The sequence below is a fragment of the Paroedura picta genome, chromosome 8, assembly GCF_049243985.1.
Source record: "Paroedura picta isolate Pp20150507F chromosome 8, Ppicta_v3.0, whole genome shotgun sequence".
In the NCBI taxonomy this organism is placed as follows: Eukaryota; Metazoa; Chordata; class Lepidosauria; order Squamata; family Gekkonidae; genus Paroedura; species Paroedura picta.
The window spans coordinates 53081126-53106062 of NC_135376.1; the positions used below are offsets into that span (position 1 = coordinate 53081126).

The window sequence follows — 24937 nt, forward strand, 5'->3', positions numbered from 1 at the left end:
TCTCATGGGGTATGTGTGTGTGTGTGGAAGGCAATATTTTAAATTTATGAATTAAGATGTTTCTGTCATTTGTAGTATTCCCTGAATATCCATGAACCCCTACCTTGTAAGCCCCATTTCAATGCCTTATTAATTGGTACGCCACTACCATGCTCACAGGTAAAAGGAGTGAAGACCAATTTGCACAGAACATATCCAGTTTCTTAATGAGAATGTTTTCAGAAAAAACGAATCCACAGTCCCAGGAACAAAAGGTCCATAAAGTGTGCAAGAGCACACGGACAGGCAGGCAGACGGACGGACAGACAGAAATTAATCGTAAGGCCAACTGAGGAACAAAAAATATGACAGGAAGTGCTGGGGCAGACATATCCCAAAGGACAGCCATGCCTGCTCATGCCGCATCTGCTTTACACGCCTTCAAGTTGTTGAAACACTGCAACCCAGCAGCTGCAGAGAGCAATCACAGCACAAACAATGTGGCTTGCCTCATGATGAAAGGGCCTTCACCTTCTCCCTAGTATTCTGGTTCCTGCTGTAGAGCTTTTATGTTTGTGCAATGTTTTGATGGGGTTTTAATGGGGTTTTATTGGAGTTTTAATATGGATAATTGTACCCTGCCATGAGCCAGTTCCAGGAGTGGTCGCTAATAAATCTAATCTAAATAATAATAATAATACTTTAAAAAAATCCTAGCTTTGTACATCCCTACCTACACCTTTCCAGAAAAGTCCTACTGTCACACTAAATTGCCCATGACAGAGAATCAGAAAACACTACGGGGCTGTCATAAATTGGCTGCAATTTGACAGCAAGAGTAAAATAAAATAAACTGGATGAACAGTAGATAATTCAGTCAGTGTGGAGGTTAAGAGCGGTGGCCTGTCATCTGGAGAACTGGGTTTGATTCACCATGAAGCCTGCTGGTCAGTCATAGTTCTCTTAGAACTTTCTTAGACCCACAAGCCACGTCCTCCTGGGGTGTAAACCTCTGCGCTTGCTTCTTGGCAACAAATGTGCCCCAAATTAATAACATTCTCATACAGCAAATATCCTTAAAAGCTCCAAGTTTGTGAGTTGGAAATGTCTTTAAACTCCCAGCAAATCTTGAAAGGAGAAACTGCCGGCCTACAAGAAGAAGTAATTGTATAGTTCATGTTTGTTAATTTTGGGAGCTATCTGCTTGTTTCATCTCCAATAACAGACCTGAGCTCACTCAGCTTCTTATCCAAACTGTTGTTTTGAATAGGACCATCAAAGGCTTCCATTCTGGAGACACACCCTGCTTCATTTCTTGCTTTGAACACATTCCTGAGATGCTATCAAATGTTTTGTATAGGTCTGAGATACTCGGCTAGAAAAGGAAAAAAAACCTGCAGTGGGAGTGCGAGTTATCTGCCAAAAGCTACTCATGAATCAGCCTCTGTTCCCGGAGTGTTGAATGACAAAGATAACCGCTAAACCAGGAATCAACCAAGGGAACTGGGTCTTAAGCAATCCTCTTCTCCTTCTGGATAAGGTCTAGGTCTTCCCCATTGGAGCATCCAGGTACAGAGGTGGAGGTGGAAGACCAAGAATGGAAGAGAGAAGAAGTGGTTGTTGGAATGGGCGGCATGAAGGAGCCTGGGGGCTGCATTGACCGGTGATAATACTCACTGAACTGCACAGAACTTTTCAAGCCCAAACAAGCACACTGGGGAGACTCCTGGTTTACTAACAAAAGGTTTGTTTCTCTTCCTCACAAAGTATTAAGATCTCACTCTAATCTGTTTACAAAGCACGGGAAGTCTTTTTCTTTTTTCTTTTTAATGAATCAATGGGTTGTCAGCCTCATGAAGAATACTGGCAGATGAAGCTTTTAAAAACTTTACCAGTAATACACAGCAGTAATCTTATGGATCCACAAGCAGCTGGAGGGATTAGGTTGCCAACTTGCTTGGGAAATTCCTGGAGATTTTAGGGAGGGCAGAGACTGGTGAGGAGTGGAGCTCTATGGATAGATTCCTTCCAAAGCCCTCATGTCCTCCAGGGGAATCAATCTCTCTCATGTGGGACCCAGTTGTAATTCCAGGAGAATTCTGGCTGCACCTTGGCATTTTCAAGGAGGGTGGCTCCATATTTTTTTGCCAACAGAAACTCTAGGCCATTGTCACCTGTGATGTAAGTTTGTTGCTTGTACTGATATAGGTAACAATTAGAACTGTGGACATTCTTCTGAGTTTTTCTAGGACAGTCTCTTTAGAGCTACCTACGTACCTTCCCCTTGTTCCCTGAGATCCCTACCTCTCCCTGTCTTCCTGTGCACAGATTCCACCAACAGCCTTTGACAGAGCCACACAGCAGCTAATGAAATAAATCAAAAGGGAGTTATTCTAAACTACTCCATCCTGGATTGTTTACTCCCGTGAAAGGAACACAGAGATTATTTAGTAGCATACAAAGCTATGGTCCTTTGCATTTGTTCTGTAACGTGCTCCTGAATTCAGTTGCCACAATCCTGCTAAAATTAGTTATGACTGACAATGCAATCTTATGCATACATACTCAGAAAACCCACTTTATAGATGGGTGTTTAATCCCAGGGAAGGATGCTGGTTTTGTAGCCTAAGCCTGATTAAAAGAAATTTATTTATGTTAGCTGTGCTGGACTTTACCTAAGATACAGAATTTGAGCCTGTGGTGCTGTGGGGTGTACTGAATTAAGTTAGATTGCCTAACTGCTTTGCTACTGTCCTGAACTGAGTGTGTCATAGTAATAGGCGGAGGGAAAGGAGTCCCTGTAAGAATAAGAGTATGCTTCAGACCTGCAGGATGCTCATAAATATAAATCTTCAACAAAGTTCTGATCATTAAAAACAATTGGTGGAGGCTATAACACCATGATTCACCCTCCAGATCTATGCAGATCCAATGCTCGTTGGAAACAACTCCCATGAAAGGATTTTGGATTAAGCCTTCCTCAGCTGTTTCCATAATTATGACTGGCTAGTGACACCCATATCTTCTTTTCATACTTTGCTAAGAAATTGCAAAAAGACTATGCAGCAAAATGCTGAATCTCTTGCTTCTCCACTATATAGTATACTCAAATGTAGGGTGATAAAATGGTTATTGGGAATGGGGAGGATTATCCATTGCTATATATCTTGCAGGAGATGAAGCAGATTCTTTCAACATTCTTTGGCCATATAACAGAAGACTGAAAAGCAATGCATGAGTGATGGGTTATGAAAGCATGCCATACCCATGGTTATTGTGGCATATATTACTCCCTCAGTAACCTGCAAACCTGTCCGGGATCCAGTAGGTGCAAGCCTACCGTAAAGACCTGCATAATCACATATGAAGAACAAAAAAGAAGAAACAGACCTACAAATGAACCACGAAGCAGCCTCACTAATTATGAAACCATGAATTAGATTCATCTAGTACAGCAAAATATACAAGAATAAGAAAATTCAGTCAGCGAAAATATTCTAGCAGCTTCTGTGACCCAGTTATGATAAACATCATCATCATCATCAAGAAGGTATAAATCCAATCTGAATAACTATTATTCAGTATTCAGCCCCAGAGTATCACTCAGCAGTTCCTTCACATTTCTTGTGATACAGGGCAGGACTGTGACTCAATATTCATTTATGCCAGATAGAAGCACCAAAAGGAATACAGGGTGATTACAAGGTGAGTTTTGCCATACTCAAAGCAGAATCAAAACAGCAAGACAAAGTACAGGTCACAGACCCAGCTAGGAGAAGTAAAAGTTCTCCTTGTCTCTTTCTTCTTTTCTTCCCCTTCTCTGACTGAGAAAAAAAGCAACTCATATCAAGGTAAATGTCCTGGGAATTGTATTTTCCAGAGTACACCAAGCACCTCAGATGAGGCACCAAGCGAGAAGGGGTAGATTAAAGAAAAGGAAGAAGACAAAAAGAACTGTTCCTTCTCTTGGCTGCTCCACTGATATTATATGACTGAAGCAGATAAGCGCTGGGCACACAACACACTATGCCATGAAGAATGGCACTAGGTTTTGGATGCAGTCTTTGCTTAGCATGCAGTCTTCATGTTTTGGTCTTTTTTTTTTTTTTTTTGCAAGTAAGACCCATTAATTTCAATGGCACTTACTCCCAAGTGTAAGACTGCAACATAAGACTGCTACGTGCAAATGTAATCCCAGATCTTTGCTTTTCAAGGGTATCAGATGTCTACCTGAATCACGCAATGATGGGTAAAGATTACCCATTACAGCATGTAACCCATGGATTTTTAAATAGCTAATTAAACTGAACATCCAAATACATTTTAATACAGAGAATAAACTGGGAAAGGGAGGGGTGCCCTGCTGAGGATTTACAAAGTGTCTGTATTCCGCTGGCCACACAGCAAGGCTGTTATGGGGGGGAATGGGCTAATAGTCAGGATATTAGGAGCCATGTGGCACATTTATCTTTTGAACTCAGTGATAGTTTAGTTAAACATTCATCCCCAGTGAGTTTTCCACGTGTTTCTGCAGGCTGTACCTCTTAATTGAGCAGTTATATTTTTTCTCAAGTGTGTGGCAAAATCAAAAATAACGTATCATTTCCATAGCAAACACCCATGCAGTCCTAAACAGAGTTACACCCCAATAAGCCCAGTGGTTTTAATAAACATGGAAGGGTGTAACTCTGATGAGGACTGTGCTGTAAGGAGCTGCCTGGTCTGTTCCATAGAATGCCACAGGCTGCCTTGATCAGCAGGCAGGCACATGTCAGGAAGCCGTTTAGATCTATTAGAGGCTAAAGTGGAACAACAGACACTCCTTTGATTCAGCTGGTGCATCTAACTCTGCTTTTCTGAGGGGAAACATGGAGCTGGTGGTCACACATGCCTCCATACTCTCCTGCAGGTCACGTTGTCACAGCTCAGCCTGATTCACACATCTTTGGAGAGATACAGTTATCTTCACCAATATTTTCTCATCACATGGGGAGAGAAAGTTACCTTCTCCAATATTTTTTTCACCACATTTACATGAAGCAGCCCCTAATGTACCTCAGAACATAACAGCATAAAGAGTTCCTGCTGGATCAGGCCAGTGGTCTACCATCTAGTCCTGTTTCATACAACAGCCAAGCAGTTGTCTCAGAAGTAACCAAGTCAATAAAAAAACACAACTTTTCAAACGTTTTCTCCTTTGGAATTGCTCAGAGGCCTCTCAAGTCATAATGAGCTGGCTGAGTCCCCATGTGCATGCCACCTCAGAAACAAATAAACCTGTGCAAATGCACTGGATGTTACTATGCAAGAGAAAGATAAGGAATAGGAGGGAAGGGGAACACTGCATGGTGCTATAAAGGAAGGAATTAAGAGGAATTAGGACTCCCTACAAGCATGTCAAAATGATGTTTTGAAGACAACACAAAAGAGATGTCAGAAAAGAGTCATCATACCCTTCCATTTTGACAGGAAATATTCCATAGTTATGATGTACACTCACAAAGATTTGACAATACACATAGAATGTCTGGGTAATGTTACATTGAGCTTTCACTGAACTTTGCATCTACCAGTTTATCAATGACACCACTGATGCTTAAGTGACGACAGTGGCAAGATTCATCATTGCTTCTGGATGGAAACAACAACAAGAGCTGCAGATGAACTCCTGGTGTGAGAAGATCAGGGAACTGGCTGTGATGGCCAAGCTAACAGCTATTTTAAACCAAAGACCAGCTGAGGAATTCCAAAGACACGGGGTGAATTTCTGAAATGTTTGTAAATGCTAACTCTCTATTTTTTCCTATTTCTATTCTGTAACTTACCAAAAAATAAAATAAAAATTATATTTAAAAAAATGATACCATTGATGCAAACTAGATCCTTGCACTTTTAACTGGGAATGCAAGAAGCATATGTATCACATTGGCAACTGTGTGTTTGAGAGGGTTTATTTTGGTAATTAAAACCGTATTTTCAGATAAATTAGTGTTTGTCCAAGTAATTAAATCCTGTGTAACATCTAGGTAATAATTCTGTACCATTAGTAGAGAGACCATAGGGCTCGGCTTCTTCATAGTACCCCTCTGGAGACTCAGCTTTGGTGCCTGAATGCTGCTTTGTTTCGAGAATCTGTGAAATGGATAAATAAAAACAACAATATCTTATCTGTAGATTAAAAGCCATGGAGACATTTTGAAATTCATCTGCATTACACATTTCTTCTCCTACATTAAATGGAAATTCCCCTTTAGAGAAAATAAATAAATAATTTTAATAGCTTTTTACTTCCTGAAAGCTCATCCTCATAGATCAAGCTCCTCTACCTATGGATGTGTCTCCATTTGACAATAAAGAATCCAATTTGAGCAGATCATAGCCTTACTCTGAGCCTTTGGGGAGGGCGGTATAAAAATATGAATAAATAAAATAAAAATATGAATAAATAATATGAAAACTTGCAGAAAATTCTCTCTGGTAACTTTTGCTTCTGGGTTAATGTAGATCAAGTGTGATTAATAAAAATTGTTGAAATCTTGACTGATATGTAGATGTGGTGATGGGAAATGGCTACATATTAAAGACACAACAGTCAGGAGGAAAAAGCTGATAATAATAGGTAACCTTTACTTGCCCTCCACTATTTCAGACTAAAAAGAGATACAGGCTTTTTTATGCTTCCTGTATGCTGCTCTTAGGATCACTGTGTGACATGCTCCTTCGTGACACTGAAGAAGATTCTGATCTGTGCGTGGTATTGATTTTCTCTGCAATATAACCTGCCTTGCAATGAATTCTTTGAAGATGTGTCAGTAAACTGACCACTATGGTTCCTTACAGATACAGGATATGTAACCTCACAGACAATCTGATAGTGTTTATTATAGCTGCACCTTAAATGCATACTCCCCCAAAAACATTTATTTTCTACAGGCAACCAATGTGCTACAATGGTTGGTGCACCATTCTTGAGACTGGACAGACCCAGATTCAAATCCCTTCTCAGTTCATTCTGTGATCGTGAGCCAGTTGCTAGCTCTTACTCTAACCTGCTTAGAGTTTGCAGTCGGTGCAAACTTAAATGGACTTCGAGGAATGGTAGAGGACAGGAAGGCCTGGAAGATCATTGTCCATGGGGTCGCGATGGGTCGGACACGACTTCGCATGTAACAACAACAACAACAACTCTAACCTGCTACACAAGGTAGTGATGAAGATTAAAAGGTCCTCCTGCGAGGAGAGATGGGGTAAAAATTCAATCAATATAGTGCTGTGAGTATGGTAGGTGAGAACAGACATGCTTAAAGTGCTGTGCATTGCATCAGCAGTTGCTTTATGGCAGCCAAAACCTTCTGTGACTTAGCAGGTTCTCAGGGCTCAGTTAAATAATATCAATGTCAGTTTATGGATCCCTGACTAATATCACACATAGCATCAGGAAACTAACTTTTTCAAGTGCTGCAGGGCCATATTCACCCCAGAAATGCAGCACAAAGGAGGGGATCAAGCAGTTAGTATTGAAGCACAACAAAACTTTCAGAAGATTCCAACCACTGGAAAATCCCTGGATAGCTGCCAAATTATACTCATACATAGACAAGGCTTGACAGAGGAAACCAGATGCCATGGATCCTTTGAAAAGATTCAGACACAAGAAACTGTCATGACTACTTCTATGTTCTCTTCTCTAGGAATCGGAATACAATTGTTTTCTATTCCTTGTACATACTCAAGCATCTTCCTGTTCTCGCAACAGAATTATACCCACTCTCCCTGACTAGGCAGCTCTGAAACAATCTGTCCAAGCATCCTCAAAGTCCCCATGTCCACAACTGTAGTTTTCTCTGGAAGGGTGACCTCAATCACTTCCTCACAGAGTGGTGCGCTGGAATCTTTTCGGTAGCATGATAGTGCAGAAACATGCTATATTCAGTTGGGGTGAAATTTGCCCTCACGTCCATTGGAGGAACTATGACTGCAGTTGTGGTAAGCACACTGAGTCTAGCTCTTGCACTGCAGGCCAACATGGCTAGCCACCTGAAACTATTTATATTCTGCCTTTCTTTCATCATGAAACAGAAGGTAACATACACAGATTTTTCAGGAAGTCTCTAATCCAAACACCAACCAGATACAATCCTGCTTTGATTCAGGAAACATGCTGTGTCACCAGCCTTCAGGCCGTACACAAGTAATCTCTCCATGCTCCAATTATCAACCGATACATTTGGACACGCAAATTAACTCATCCCTGTATATTGTGACTAGTGACTACATTTTATTCTTGCTTTTATTTTTGCCATGTCAATAAAGGCTCCATGTCTGAACCCACCTCTCCATACACACACTTTGCATGGAAGCAGATGTTAATGTATTCTACAGGGATGGTTCTGAGAATGGTATGCCAACAGCAAGTTCTCACCCACCACACTAATGGAAGATCACCTTCTTTGCATAATTGGCTGATGCTGGTTGGGGTAGGCAATGTCACAATGTGACAATTAAGGCACTACATGGAGATGAACAGGTCTCACCACATTGATTCAAAGGAAGGCACCATGCCTACATCCACTCAACCATTTCTATCAAATGTGAACACATACTGCATATTTCCTCATAACATTGGGATTTTCACAAATCCATTCATGGGGCTTCCTGCAGCTCTGAAGATCTTGTCCACATGTGTAGCACAAAAATATCATTCCCTTTTAGATTTCAATGAGCTACACAAAACACATAAAAAGGAGTGTGTCTTTTTCTTTCTACTGAGCTTCTGCAGGAGGTGGGAAGGTAAGGCCTAACCAAAAGTCAGAGAAGACAGTTTTCCAGTTCTAAAAGTTCTTGAAAACTCGGGATGTGTTTGCCTTTTTATCCTGGTATTTGGCAGAAGGCAGAAAAACTGCTTTGCTGATACATAATCTGGTATGATGGCAGAATGCCCTTTTCTACACATACTGCAAAATTCAGGAAGGGGGAAAAATCAGTGGGGAAGTCAAAATATGTGGAACTCTGAACATAATACATATCCACACATGAAAGCATCTTCTGCATACATATATTCTGCACCCAATGTCAATTATTAATTCTCTTGCATAAAAGATTCATGAGATACTACATTATACAGCTAGCACATCAGACTAAAAAACTGAATAACTAAGCATTAAAACATCAGATTAAGAAAGTGAAATCATTTGTTTTGATTCATTCAAAATTCAGCACGAATTGCCTATAACCACAGCAAATGGACACAATATTTAAAACCAGCCAGTGGTCTGAAACAAACAAGAGTAACAAGATTTTTGCATGACAGTTCCAGAGACTAAAGAGAACATGTCTGGTGCCAGGCACACCTTCGTGAAGAGTGAGTTCTATAGTGCAGACACCACTACTGAGAAGCCCCTGCCTCTGGGGTACACACACACACAATTTCTTTCAGTACACGGAGCATATTCAGCAAGCCTTTGGTGGACAGGCATGCATGCATTATGGATTTAATTAGGCAGAAAATATAATATCTCTACTTTTGGGTTTGACTTTTTGTACACTCTGTGGCACAAAGAAAAGATAACAGAACTGGACAGAGCTACTCCTTTCAAAACTATGTTTAAAATGTCACTACTGAAGTGTTTAAAATGTCACTACTGAAGAACTCAAGTTCTACCAGGGGTCAGTAATCAATGCCAATAATGGTTGATAACTCAAATTATCCATTACTCCTTAGTGTTTTTCTAAAAGAAGGAACTGGAAGTTGCTGGGAAATTATGATTTATGCTTGTATGAGTTTCAGGAAAAAATTGCATTATTGCATTTTTGAAACTTTCCCACAGAACCCACACCAATGCTAGGTGAATATTTCACTGAACCCAAATATAGATTTTCCAGTAATACTATTGCCAACCTCTTAACAGACAAAACAAAGGCATGATTTCTTTACCCATATCCAGCCAAGTTAGCAGCCTATTGATACTTGCTTCCATTGGTACCACCACTACTTCTTCCATGAGAATATACTACCCCAAAAAACAGCCCTTGTAGGAGCTGGGCTCTTATCCCTTCACAGACTTTGCACAGCCTGAAATGCAGAAAGAATCCATATTGATACCGAACCAGAGAACCTCATTCATGCTATATGCAATCAAGAGGCCAGTGCACAAGAAAACAACCCAGTTCACATAGGAATTGAGGCACATAATAAACAAGATGTTTTCTGTGCACCTCCAAGGCGCCAGACACCATGACTAATGCCCAACATTTGCAGGAAAATCACTAGAAACTCCAGACTATCCAGGAATATCCCTGACAATAACAATGTCTTTAGAAACCTAAGCAAATGCTTAATCATTCCAAATAAAACACCAGACATGAGTTAACCTAATTACCTACCTTTCATTGCCAGCCACCCAAGGTGGGTTCAGCCAATGGTATTTTACTAACACTTATCCCAGGAAGATTTTAGCACCTCCTCAGGCCCATGAATAAGGGGGGAAAGTGTAACATGAGCTTCCACAGCCACACTCCATTTTGTGTTTGTTTCTATACTCAAAACTTTTAATACTGACATACGAGGATAGAATCTCTTCTTCAGGAGAGCTGAACATGACCCAGTTCCTCCTCTTCTACTTGCTTTTTCTAAATCTCCATGATCTTCCTCCTGCTCCCGCTTCTTAGCTTCAGTCTTACTCTGTTTGCATCCTGAGCTACAACCAGCTGGGGTTGATCCCCACTGGTTCCTCGTAGCCTTTTTCTTCACTTTTCTTCCCTTGGCTAAAGGCTCCTTCTTGTCTAAACAAACCTCTTTCTGAACTTCCTCTCCAATTTTCTCCACCCCAGACATAACAGCACTATATCTTTCTCTGCTTCTCGGTGGATAGCTTCCTTAGGTCATGAGGGGCAGGTACATCATTTGGCATTAAAATGACTACAATTGGACACTAGAATCTTTCAGAGTAAATGACCTGAATTGGCACAAGTAAAACACAATTGTATTGTGTTTTGGCATAAGTAAAACACTCAGCTCCCTAGACTTGCTGTCTTATTTTACAACACAGGGAAGCGATCATAATACTTTTATCTGCTGCTCTGTATCTGGGTTACAATAATGACGTCTCCCTTTATTCTTTTCTATCCAATCTTATCATGAGCTGTGTATACAAAAAACATTAAATTCCCTTTGGATTCAGTGTCTAGATCATATATATGTGGGCCATTCATAAGCGCATACGCTGACCCTGGTAACAGAAAAGTATTCAAACGAACACATGAATTAAACAGAAAGGGAAGGGGCCTCTCTCTCCACACAAGTCTTTCATAAAATATATAGCCTACTATACTCAGCCAGAAACATTAGTTAGAAAATCTCCAATGATGAACTGTATCCATTAGAATGAGAGCAGTCCGTATGAAAGGCTCAGACTTCCTTTGCCCCATGACCCTGTAGTGACACTCAGTCATTAAAATCCCCTGCAGCACTGTCTGTAAGGAGGCCTTTCACAGTGATCATCCCTCAGGTCACCCTTTGACTGTAATTCATTGAACCATTTCCTCACCAGGCCACCCACAGGCCTTCTATTCCTTCCACCTCATAGCCACATACAAGTCTTCTCTCAAGTCTTTTACATTCTGCAGCACAATCTTCCCTATGTGCTTCCCTATGACTCTTGTCTAATATCCAAGTGGCTAGTCTCACTGTGTTTGAAAGGAAAATGGGTGGGTTGGAAACAAGGGGGGGCGGGAATTGTTAATGGAAATTGTTAATAGAAATTGTTAATAGAAATTGGAAGCTAAATTAAATGCAAATGGAAATAACTAGGTTTTATTTTTTAACAAAGTATTTGTGATTATTCTCTTGAATGTGACATGACTACTCAAAGTCCCAAGAAGGTATTAAAGCACAATAAGCCTTTTGATCAGCAGAAATCCCGGTTCTACAAATTGGGATGTCTTGGGGTAGTCTCCTAACATTCTGTGTCAAAAGTGAAACTCTGTCATGATCAGGAAGATCTCAGCCAAGAAAATGAGATCCCATTTGAAACTTTCTTACATAGAAGTACAGCTTTCCCATCCCCTTCCCACTGCAGCCCAAAATATCCCCTTATGCTGCTTCTGGGCGGGTAGGGAACCTCAGGGATGCTGTGAGAGAAATCAGTGAAATCACCCCTTTTTGTGCACAAATTCCTGCTTGTTTAATATTAGCATCTGGACAAATTACCCAACAGAGAGTGAACAAAATGATCATAGTGAAGTTGGTATTTGAAGGAAAACAGTTGCCAGTGACTACCCTACAGTTATAAACTGCCCCGAGCCTCAGGGGAGGGCGGTATACAAATGTGATAAATAAATATTATCATTATTGATATTACTGTTATTATATTCAGTGTTGGGAAAAGGACTGAGATTTCTTCTTGCCTTCTATAATATTAGAGTTCATTGTTCTTCCAAGGAGCACAAGGCAGAGTACGTGGTTCCCTTCCAGTTTATCCTTATCACAGACTTGTGAAAGCGGTCTGACTAATAGATAGCAGCTGAACCAAGGACATTCCAAGGAGGTTTATTACAGAATGGGGAGCTGAAACCAGGGTGTAAACTGCACGGAGCTTTTATTCCAACCCCAGATCGATTCAGTCCCTGCCCTCTACACAGAATGCGATTTCCGTTTGGATTTGGGGCGATTTAAATTTTCCTTCTGCAGCAAGAAGGATTGATCCGGAGTGACCCTATATTTATTATGCTATATCTTGGAGTGCTTTTAATCCTGAATATATTATAAAATCGCATTGTTTTGAATCTAGGCTCTCCTCCGTGGTAGAGGACCCATGATTGGCTACAGGTGGTCATGTGACAAACCTGCCTTAAAGGAGAAGCCCCTAATTTCTCTCAACTTCTGTCAGCCTTGGATTTTTTTTTTGTGCCTTCTTCGTTCCCCTCCCCCCACCTTCAAGAAAAGAAAGGATTTTTTTCCTCCCTCCTCTGACTTCTTTGATCCTCTCCCCCCTTCAAGAAAACAAAGAAAGAGTCTCCATTTGCTTCCCCCCTCTTCTGAGCCACCCTAACCACATGCAGAAGACTTTCCTGTTTCAATGGGGAGGGGGGGGAGAGGAAGACTCGAGTTCAAATCGATCTGAATTCAACAGGATTGACAATGGAATAAACAAAGTAAATGCAGACTCTGCCCTAGTCTCTCTGGATTTAATCTAATGCTTTGAAGGGCATTCACCCCATCACAGAAAGCACATTACATTTGTTGTGCAGCAAAAGAATAAACAGGGGCTTACTATTTTTGGTGGCGGGAGGTCGGGCAAGGTCTTCTGAGGAGGAGACAAATGCTGTTCCGCTTCTCCATTGCTCAAGGAGTCTCTCTGACCCAGCCCTGTGGGCCAAACAGAAACAACAACCTCATGTGGTTCTTCCTTACAACCTGTCCATTACGCAGAGTGTGCTCTGAAACTTTCTTAGATGCTAACATTTTGTTTTGCAGGAAGCAGAGAGATAATTAGAGAGAGCAAATGGCATTTGCTATCGCCTCCAAGATTTTTTTTTTTTAAGCACAGTTTAGGATATGTTTTCATGTGTTTTTTGGCATATTTTCATTTGACATTGAAAACCTGAAGAAGACCAAAAATGTGTTAAAAATAACCCAACTGCCTGCAAGACCAGCCTGTCTATATTGAGCCACCCTAAGTATTTACCCTGTCATTACTGCTGTGGATGGCGGCTGTCACTTGCAGGCAATCCAATCTTTTCCACAGTTCAATGAAGTACAACCTGCACTGAGAACAGGCTACAGGCTCAGCAGGGGGGGAAGCATTTCTGGTCAATTCATCATCTTGTCTGCAAACAAAATGCGTTTCCTCCCCCCCCTCCCCAATGCAGGAGTCCACATTAGACAATAAATCTAGGCAAGGGAGGGAGTAGAGGACTATGGTTATTCTGACAGCTAATGGAAGGCTTTCTCCTCTAGGGCTGGAAACAGCTAACCACACGGCTGCTGCTTAAAAACCACATGGTAGCTGTTTAAAATGTTTACCACACAAGAGTCTGTGTTCATGCATCAAAGCTCTTGTCAATCATTTCTACCCATGAGGTAAGGTCGACATTTCTGAATGGTTCTGGGCATTTTTAAACATGAAGTAATCATGGGCAAAATAACGAATCCTGCCATCTTTGCAAAAGAAACGTCATTTCTGAAGTGGCATTATAATTGCCTAGCAAAACTGCTGTTCAAAATTGGGGCATTCTAAGCTTGAATTGGAAAGAATCTACTGTTAGTTTTGCTGCATGTTTCTGTGATGTAAAAATAAAAGAATTACATCAGTCCCTTTCGGCCAGTGTCCGGACAGCCATATCAACAGCCCTGCACTGACATCCTGTAATGGGCTACTGGTACAAGGAGAGAAGCAGCAGAACATACTCCAGAATATGCCGTGATTTTATTAGTCTGACAAATTGGACATCTGCTGCCTCTCTGCTTTCCTGGTCATTGCATCTTCACATCCTAATGGAGGTGCAGGAGGTAACAGCATCACGCTCTGAACTACTCAGTCTATAAACTAAAAAACTGAAAGCATCCAAGTGCCAAAGCCAGGAAGGGCTGTGGCAGAACGATGAAATGAATCAGTGAACGTGTTAGAGTATACCACATTGGATACATGTGGAGAATTAATCAATGAAGAATCATGGCGTATGGAGCAGTGTATGCTTGATGGGTGTGGGTTTTTTGCACAAGATACGCTCTGTGCATGGAAGTAAGCATCAGTTCACTACCCTTTATTACAGTGCCATCCAGGTAACACTGGGTTAACTTTAAAATATGTAGTAATTTTCTGTCCTTTAGTATTAGGAGCACTAATAATTATTTTAGCCTACACTTTGCTGGAATATTCTGCATTGCAAAAGACTACACACTATCATTTTGCATGTGCTACACTAACATTTCATGTTTTGAAGTTATTCATAACTCCCCCTTTGGGTATATCCCTCTCGGAAGGCTGCTGAAATGGTTTGATCCATCGCCTTTTTGCACTGCACTGAAAATGTAAGTAGAGAGAGTCAACCTGACTTGCGTTGCATACGCAGGAATCGTGATGCACTCTCTGGCTCATTTCTACACGGACTGAAATCACTGTTAAATACTCAAATGAAAAATCTCATTTATATCCCTTAGTCTTTTCCTGTCTGAGAAATGAAATCATAGAAACTAAAAGCATTAAATCCCTACCTTTCTCTGTTTTCTCTGGTTCACACTGCCGTTTATTGATGGTGACTTTGTTCATGTAAATGTATTCCTCATCGCCACCTACAAAGCAAAGAATAAACTCCTTATTCTAGCAAACATGCAGAGCAAAGCATTTGTAGGAGGGATTTTTGAATCAACTATTTGATCTATACTTTTTGTTGTTGTTGTTCCCTCTTTCCGTAGCATTAGAGTAAGGGGTGATCTCATCTTGACTGATTTGCACTTCAGTGGCATCTTAATGGACACTTCCAAAACCTCTCTTTACATACAAAGGAGCTAAACATGTGAATGAGCAGCAGATTATGCTAGAATAAACCACAATCCACATATCGCCATTTGTTAGGACCAGTGAAAATGCCAGAAATTAGTGTGCCAGATTTTGAATATTCCACACCTCTTCCTCACCTGTTTTTTTTTTATGGTTGGGGGAAGAAAAAGAGAGGTTTCAGGCCATGATTTTGAAAGCCTTCTCTTTCCAGCATCTCCATGCTTTGGAGAATTTGAAATCTTGACTCATTGTTTTATGTCATTTTGGCTGGTCCTAGTAAAAAGAATGCTGTGGCCCGCAGTTTGGATTTGGATTTTGGACCAGCACAGCTGTAAGCAATTTTTGTATGCTAAAATAAGCACTTAAAAAAAATCAACACCTGTCATTGCAAAGTTGACATTATTGCCACAGTTGCAGCTCCTTGGATCTCCCCAAAAGTTACTCCTGAGATAAGAAGGTCATCAAGCATGGAATGGAAGAGGCCGTAGATGCAGCTTGGGCTTTCCCACATCAGGAACCCAGCCCAGTGCAACACTCATCCAGTTGTCGGGCTAATTTCTGCTTCCAAACAATGGGATCAATGAGGTGGGGCAAATGAGGGCCTGCGTCACACCAGGCCTGGGACCGCCCTAGACTGACGCCAACATTGTCCAGAAGTGGAAATTAACCTCGCAACTGGATGAGTGCTGCACCAGATTCCTGGTGCGGAAAAGGTTCTTGAGAGATAAAATATGTAGTAATAACAGGCAAAAAAAAGTGAGTCAAAATCTAAGTCTTATGCAGGCTTTGATTTGCATCCAATTTGTCTATGCTTGGGAATCCCTATGGCTGTTTTGATATAAAGTCTAGGCCAGTGGTCCCCAACCTTTATTAGGCTGGGGACCGGCAGGGCATCGGGTCGCGCCCGCAGGGACCGCGCCCGCGCGGGCCACGCCCATGCTTCGGGCCGCGCCCGCGGATCGGGCCACGCCCGGCCGCGCCCGCGGGCCGCACCCACGGGCCGCGCCCGGCCGCGCCCGCGGGCCGCACCCACGGATCGGGCCGCGCCCGCGGGCCGCACCCACGGATCGGGCCGCGCCCGCGGGCCGCACGGGCGCGGCCTGCACGGGCGCGGCCCGGCCCTGATTCCCTGCCCGCCCTCCCGCAGTAAGTAGCTTCCCGGGCCACAAGCTTGCGGCCTGGGAAGTTTCTTACTGCGGGGGGGGGGGGGGCGGGGAGAGGGAGCCGCGGCCCGGCGCCATGGCCTTTGCGGCCCGGCGCCGGGCCGCGGCCCGCAGGTTGGGGACCACTGGTCTAGGCCACTACAGATTTCCAGAGGGATGGAGACATGGTTTAATGTGGGTAACAGAAGGATAATGGTTGTCTCGATTCAGCTCAGTTGAAATCAGTGCTCCTTAATAAGAATATGCTTACCACTTGATTTTGTGCAGAGCCTAAGGAGGTCAGAGAGAAAGCTCTTCTTCACTATGGCAGTGCTGCTGAGGTTCTCCTTGTCCAGTATCTTCAGAAAACTTTCAAGTTCTGTAAGTAGTTGTTCTAGAGCTGAAAGAAACATAAAATAAAAGTTCTTGATTGTTTATAGACTGTAGCTATTTGTTGGACATAATCAAAAGGTTCACATTCATTGCTGCAATTTAATCTCTTGGCATTTATAGAATTTAGAACATTTATGCTTTTAGCATCATCCTGGTTTCAGCTCAGCTAAGATTTCTTGCAAGAACAATTGTTATTCAAGATCCTAGACAATGAGAATGTCAAAAGAGATCATTCCAACTTTTTTGTGAAATACTAAAATCTCACCCAACATTTACAGGCTTTTTCAGACTCACAAACACAATTCAAGTTGCTATTTGTGACAAAGTAATTTGAAAAGTGAGTCAAAATCTATTCTAAGTCTTATGCAGGCTTTGATTTGCATCCAATTCTACCCCACAGAAATTTGCTGCAACATAACTTTTAAGCCTTCATATCAATGATATACTTAAGACCCCTACTGCTCTGTTATTCATTTCAGTTTTCATCAACCTTACAACGATGTTCAAACTAAGGAAAGGAAGCAGTGGGTTTTCTGCTAGGACATTCTGGAAAACTCTATCTGGACAAGACCTGTTTGAAGCAAAATTCATTCCCTTCAAAGGCACTATTTTATCTTCAGGACATCTCATTTTCATATAGAGGATCAAAACAGCATTTGAAGAAGACACACATACAAAGAACTGGCCAAGGGTATATTATGTCCACATCCAAATGATAGATGAAATTTACTTGGCTATTGTAAATAAAAGTGTTCCTACTTCCTTTTTGCCAATCTACTGTTACTGTACAGAGCCAGAATAGAGGGCAAACACACACAAATAACTCAGGAAGGAAAGGGAAAAACAACATTATTTTGTAAAGAAATAGAAGCAAAGACTATGAATGGGTGGACGGCAGTATTGGACAGCAAGGCTATACTTAAATCTGTGTTTTCTTTAGTAGACTTGCTCAGTAAAGCATTAAGCACTATGCACCACAGAGGGAAGCAGTTTGGGTTCTCTAGGAGCACAAACATCTGCCAGAAACTATATTAGGCTCCTTTGGCCTCATTGTATTTAATAAGAGAAGCCAACAATAGGAAGCCAGACATTTTACTTATTATTACAATGTTGTGAATCTGCATGATGCTTTACATGGCAACAACAAAGAAACCAGTCCTTGGCACAAGGAGCTGACAACCTAAACTTCAACATAAATGAAGTGATGGAAGAAGAAATATAAACATGAATTGAGCAGACAGTAGAGGCAACCAAGAGCAGGTAATACTGCAGAGAAATGCAGGTGCAGTGCGCAGAATAGAATTAAAGGGGTAGATGATAGAATGATGAAGGTCACAAAGCACCAGGCCTTGGATGAGATGGACACAGTTAAAAAAAATCAGGCCAAAGGCAAGATAGTTGCTGAGACACTGAGTACTAGAAAATGTGGCTTATTGGTGAGATTGCCATCTCTCCCCTGACTACTGGCGTGGGATTGGAGATAGAGTTGCCAATCCAGGTTGGGAAACTCCTGGAGATTTGGGGATGGAGTCTGGGGACTTCAATGAGGTACAATGCCAAAGAGTCCCACTCTCCAAAGCATTATTTTCTCCAGGGAAGCTGACCTCTATAGTCTGGCAATATGCTGTAATTTCAGGGGATCCCCAGGCTTGCCTACTTATTGGCAAAGAGGCTGAAGTGTCATGCCGTCAGGAGAATGAGGCAGCAGTACAATACATTGTGCCATTTTGGACAGCAGGTGACAGATTTCAGCTCTGAACATGACTTTTCATAAAGAGCAAGTCAGTTCTGTAAAACTAGAAAAGCATAACAATGGGCTTCAAGTTGGGCTAGAGTACTGTCTCCCTGCTGTGACTGTTTTCTGTTTGCAAGTAGTTCTCAATATAGGAGGATGATAGAACAATGTAAACCACTTTAGGCCCACACTGGGATAAAGGCACAGTATAAATGAAGTAAAATTGTTCCACATAATATATTTCTGGTAAGGCCTTGGAGGAGGAGCGTAACTTATGGCTTAAATGCCACTCAGCACTTACCACCCACTCAGGGCAACTGTCCTGCCTGTGTGCCTCCTCCTCCAACCGGCTTGCTTGTCTGTCCAGCAGTCAGCCAGTCACCTCCTGTCCCCCACCCCTGACCACACTCTCTTCTTTCCAGTTCCCACCGAAGCTCAGAGGCTGCAGATCCCTGCTGTGTGAGAACTGCCCCTGCCGGTGAGTTTCCTGTGCTGCTGAGTTCCCTTCCTGGAGCCCTCCAGCCTGCAGCCGTTCCAGGTCCTGGGGGGAGGGAGAGGCAATCCAGAGAGCTTTTCTACACTCCAACCCCCAATCTAGCGGCTGCTATATTCCTGAATGCAATGGGCTTGGCCCCTAGTACATAAATAAAACAGGTTAACAGTGAAAAATATGATCAACTGCATTCAGAAGAGCAGCCCATTCAACACTGATTTTCTTATACACATGAAACAGGCCTCAGAGTGCTAGGTCTGAAGCAGAATCACTATCGAGGGGGGGGATCTTCTTTTCTTTCCTCAACAGATGTAAAATTGTGGAGATCTGAAGCCTGTTTCCCCCCCCCTGGGTTGTTCTCACCCCCCTCCGAAAAAATGGAGAGGTAGGGGTTAAAATGTATGACATACTATCTTAATGCATCTAATTTTATTCTACTGCTTTTACAATACAGAACAATAATTTATTACTTTGCATCTAACAGTGTTTGGCATAGTTATGTCATTCAAAAGTATATATGCCTTATTTTTTGACAAGCAAAAGTGTGAACATATCCAGCACTAGAGACAGGCACTAGGGAAAACAAACAGCCTACTCTTCTCTACTTCTGTAGCACAGGTATCTAAGGTTAGCAGAGAGGAAAGAAAAAAAATACAATTTTGTAGTAAACAGTTTATTGATGCGGAACACATCTTCTGGCGTGCCTCCTAGGATGGAAATGGGTATGGATATGACATCCATAGTCCCGCCCCAGGGAGCGCACCAGAAAAGGAGGGAGTGAGCAAGGCAGCTGGAGGAAGTGGAGGCTGAGGTGCCATCTGCAAGGGAGGTGGCTGATGGAAGTGAAGGGTGCCAGGGTGCTGGTGTCAGGAATCAGGCTGAGCCCAGCCTGTGGAGTCCCAAGTGAAAGCACATCCGAAATCCAACAGTCGGTTGCAAATTTCCAAGAAGAGCTTTATTAGGCAAAGTCCACAGAAAGCTAAAGCAGACCAAGATCTTCCTAAGCAAAGATCTTGATAATAACAAAGTACAAGTGAAACGGGTGGGGTAGATATAGGGTACACCAAATAAGGGAGGGGTGCACAGGAGATTCGGCGGGAGAGTGGGTCGAGAGGCAAAAGGGGGTTCTGTTCTCAGGCTACCAGATGGCCAGGTGCCTTATCGGGGAGATGGCACATTGTTGAGATTTGGCTGTCTCCGCAAGGACACTTACAGTGAGATTGATACAGTTGTTGGGCCTCCTCGCCCGCTGAGAACAGGAAGGGAGGGAACATCTCAGAGGACAGGTTTATTGCTTTATGGCCTTGGGTGAGAAGAGGCCTGAGAAAGTAAAATATGCAAGAGTAGCCGGGAACAGGATGGCATGAACCAGGGGGGGTCATGACACTCGCCTCCCCTTAGGGCTCCCCCCCCCCGTCCCCCTCGCCCTCAGGCCCCCGCAGCTATGGGGGTAGGGCCCGGCTTGTCGGGGAAGCGGGAGTGGAATTTGCGGAGGAGAATCGGGGCGGCGACGTCCTCCGCATCCACCCATTCATTGTCAGAGTCGGGGAAACCCTTCCAAGAAACCAAGTACTGCAATTGTTTGCGGAAAAAGCGAGAATCGACAATGTCGGACAATTCGTAGTGCGTTTCTTCCCCCACCATGACGGGGGGAGGTGGACGGGACTGGGGGTGCCACTTATCAGGTGGGGGAGCCTTTTTGAGCAGGCTAACATGAAACACCGGGTGAACCTTGCGGTAGGTTTTTGGGAGTTCCACCCGCACGGTGACTTCGTTCAGCACTTGGGTTACCTTAAAGGGGCCCACAAACTGGTAGCTTAGCTTCTTTCACGGCCGCCTGTTTTTGAGGTTTTTTGTGGAGATGTACACCTCATCCCCCACTGCATAGTCAGGGGGGCGCTGGCGTTTGCGATCAGCCCATTTCTTGAAATCAGCCTTGGCCTTAGTGAGGGACTCCGTTACCTCCCCCCAGGCCTCCCGCACCCGGGCCGCCCATTCGTCCACCCCCGGCGGGGAGGCTGCGGGATCGCCCGGCGGCTTCGCGAGAGTGGGAAAGGGGGGCGAGGCGTAGCCGTGAACCACCTCAAAGGGGGCCTTTCCCGTGCTTGAGTGCGGGGCGTTGTTGTAGGCGTACTCTGCGAGGGGCAGGAGGGAAACCCAATCGTCCTGATGGTAATTCAGGAAGCAGCGGAGGTACTGCTCGAGCACTTGGTTAACCCTTTCGGTTTGACCATTTGTGGCGGGGTGGTACGCGGAGCTTAGCCCCCTAGACACTCCTGCCAGGTCCATGAGGGCCCCCCAGAACTTGGCGACGAACTGTGCCCCCCGGTCGCTAATCACTTTGCGGGGGAAACCATGTAGGCGCACCACGTGGGCGACGAACAACTCAGCCAGGCGCTGCGCAGTGGGCAACCCTGGGCAGGGGACGAAGTGTGCCTGCTTCGAAAATTGGTCCACCACCACCCAAATCACCGTTTTCCCCTGGCTGGGGGGCAAGTCGGTGATGAAGTCCATGGAGATGATCTCCCAGGGGCGGCCGGGAATTTCCAGGGGTTTAAGGAGACCCTGGGGTTTACCCACCCCCCGCTTGTGCGCCAGGCACACCGGGCAGCCCGCGACGTATTTTCCCACGTCACGGCGGGCCCCCGGCCACCAGAATTGGCGGCGAAGCAGCCCCCAAGTTTTTAGGAAGCCAAAATGGCCCGCCGCCTTGCTGTCGTGGCACAATTCCAGGACGGTCTTGCGCATCGAGGCGGGGACGTACAGGCGATCCCCTTTGTACCAGACCCCCTCGTGGGCACGAAGCTGCGAGCGGAGGTTGGCGAGTTGCGGGTCCGGGCCCAGGGCCGACCGGAATTCCGACAGGGGAATGGAGAGCGGCCCTGTGGGGGGCCCTGGCGAACCCGGGGGGGGCCCTGGGCCGGGCGCCCTACCTTGGTCTGGCTGCGGGTTTGAGCCAAGAGCCCCAACTGCTTGGGGGTAAAGACCGTGTCCACCCGGGAGGGGCGGTGTTCTCCCGGGAACATGCGGGAGAGGGCGTCCGCCATGAAATTCTTGCGCCCCGGGATGTGGACGAGGGTGAAATCGAATCGGGAAAAGAAGTCCGCCCACCGAATTTGCTTCGCGCTGAGCGTGCGGGGTTTCCGCAGGGCCTCGAGGTTTTTGTGGTCGGTCCAGACTTCGAAGGGGATGGGGGAACCCTCTAGGAAGTGCCGCCAAGTGGACAGGGCGGTTTTGACCGCCGCCGCCTCTTTTTCCCAAATGGGCCAGTTCCGCTCGGTGGGGGAGAACTTGCGGGAGAGGTAGGCGCAGGGCCGGAGCTTGCCCCCCTCCCCCCTTTGGAGGAGAACCCCCCCGACCGCCTCGTTGGAGGCGTCGACTTGCACCACGAAGGGCTTATCGATTTCCGGGTGGGCCAGGATGGGCTCGGAGGTGAACAGGTGTTTGAGGTGCTCGAAGGCTTGCGTGCAGTCCGGGGTCCACGGTAGTGGCGCCCCCGGACGGCCATCCCTGGCCCCCTTCCCCTTGGTCTTTAGAAGGTCGGTGAGGGGTAGGGTCACCTTGGAGAACCCGGGGAGGAAGTCACGGTAGAAGTTGGCAAACCCGAGGAAGGATTGAAGCTGCCTACGGGTCCGGGGAATTTCCCAATCGAGGACCGCTTGGACCTTCGCGGGGTCCATCCCAATCCCCTCCCCCGAAACCCGGTAGCCCAAAAAATCGACCTGGGGTTTGTGAAACTCACATTTCGGGAGTTTGGCGTACAGCTTGTGTTTCGCCAGGCGGCGTAAGACTTCTCGGACGAGAGCTGTGTGCTCCTCCTCCCCCCGGGAATAAATCAACACATCGTCCAGGTAAACCACCACCCCCCGGTACAGCAAATCATGCAAAACTTCGTTGATAACGTTCATGAACACGCCCGGAGAACCGCTTAACCCGAACGGCATGACGAGGTACTCGAACTGTCCCAATGGGGTGTTAAAAGCCGTTTTCCACTCGTCCCCTTCGGCGATGCGGACCCGGAAATAGGCGTCTCGCAAGTCCAGTTTGGTGAAGATGCGCCCTTCCCCCAGGCGGCTGAGCAGGTCCTTGATGAGGGGAAGGGGGTAGGCGTTGACCCTGGAGACCGCGTTGATCGCCCGGTAGTCGGTGCAAAGCCTGAGGGTGCCGTCCTTCTTTTTGGCGAACAGGACTGGCGCTGCCATGGAAGATGTGGCCGGGCGGATGAAGCCCCGGGCTAGGTTTTTGTCGACGAAGGCGCGAAGCTCCCGAAGTTCTGCCGGGCTCATGTTGTAGAGTTTGGCCTTCGGGAGTTTGGCCCCTGGCACCAGCTCGATGGCGCAATCCGTCGGGCGGTGTGGGGGCAGCTGGTTGCATTCCTCCTCCGAGAAGGCTTCAGCGAGGTCGCGGTAACAGGCCGGGACGGCGTCATCGGGGTCCGAGTAGAGGCCCATCGCCCGCAGCCAGGGGTTGAGCATGGCTGGGCTCTCGGACCACGGGACTACGGTCCCCGCAACGGCCACGGGCGGCGCTTCAGGCTGGTCCCGATACCAGAAGTGCAGCTTGCAGTTCGGGTGGGAAAAAATGAGGCGCTTCTCGTCCCAGTCGATCTCGGGGCGGTGAAGGTCCATCCAGTCCATGCCGAGTAGGATGGAGAAGCCGGCGACAGGGGCGATCGTGAGGGAGATTCGTTCCCAGTGGGACCCCAGATTTAGGGCCAGGGCGCTGGTGGCGTGACGAATGGCGTCCCCCCCAACCGGGGCGCCGTCCACCTGGCGCATTATTATCGGCTTAGCCAGGTCCTCCTGGCGGGCAGCGAGGGCCTGCGCGATTCCGGGGGTCACCAGAGACGTGGAGCAGCCGGAGTCCACGCAGACCTGGACCTCCACCCGGGTGTCGGCCTCCTCGTTGATTAGTACCGCCGGGAGGAGGATGGGGGGTAGGATTCGTCTTGGGGGCGCCGGAGTGCCGACAGGGAGGGTCCGCCGAGGGGCGCCCGGCATGACGAACCGTCCTCGTTTCCCGAGCTGTCCGACTGGGAGGACTCGGGGCTGGTCTGGGAGGAAATCTCCGCCTCAGTCGCGGGGGAGACAGGAGCGAGGAGCGCCCGGGTCCCTCCGGACTTTCCTGCGGATTTGTCGGACGGACGTTGGCGGTCGGCCGGGCGCTTGTCCGGGGGGCGCTGGCCTCTATCTTGCTGGGGGGGGGATTTGGATTTCGCCAGGCGCGTCGGGCACACCGAGGCGAAGTGACCCTTCCCCCCACACTCGTGGCAGAGTCCCGATTGTTTACGCCTCTCCCTGTCTGGCGCACTGGTTGGGGCAGGCTGTGAGGCCATCAGCTTCGGGGCACTTGGGGTCTTGTCGGATCGCGACGAACGGAGCAGGCGGGCCGCCTCCTGGCGACGCTGGTAGGCACGGTAATTCGCGAGGTTTGTTTCGATCACCCCCGCGGCGTCAATCCACTGCTGGAGGTCCCCGTCCTCAGGTGGCCCCCGGTTGAAAATCCCGTCGGCCACTGGGCGGTCCAGGCCGTCCAGGAAGGCGTTGATGATTTGGGTCTCGTTTAAGGTAGTGATTCGGTCCGAGATGGCCCGGAAGTCGATTACATAGTCCATCAGGGGCCTCCCCCGTTGTTTCAGCTTAGTTAGTGCCTCCGTCGCCTTCCGTTCACGGAAAGGGTCGCGGAAAGCCGTACG

At 45.9% G+C, this 24937-nt stretch overlaps 1 protein-coding gene across 4 annotated transcripts in view; it reads right to left on the minus strand.

Annotated features, from left to right (window-relative positions):
• AFAP1L2 (actin filament associated protein 1 like 2) overlaps positions 1–24937 on the minus strand; it is a 98116-nt gene that overhangs the window by 24211 nt on the left and 48968 nt on the right. For 3 of the 4 annotated variants that reach the window (XM_077349832.1, XM_077349831.1, XM_077349834.1), the window contains 5 exons: positions 16893–17021; positions 15194–15271; positions 13251–13345; positions 6021–6111; positions 3245–3328 (listed from right to left, as the gene is read on the minus strand). In XM_077349832.1, the coding sequence (XP_077205947.1) occupies positions 3245–3328; positions 6021–6111; positions 13251–13345; positions 15194–15271; positions 16893–17021 (477 nt within the window). The remainder of the gene's footprint in view (positions 1–3244; positions 3329–6020; positions 6112–13250; positions 13346–15193; positions 15272–16892; positions 17022–24937) is intronic. The other variant, XM_077349833.1, reaches the window with a different exon arrangement.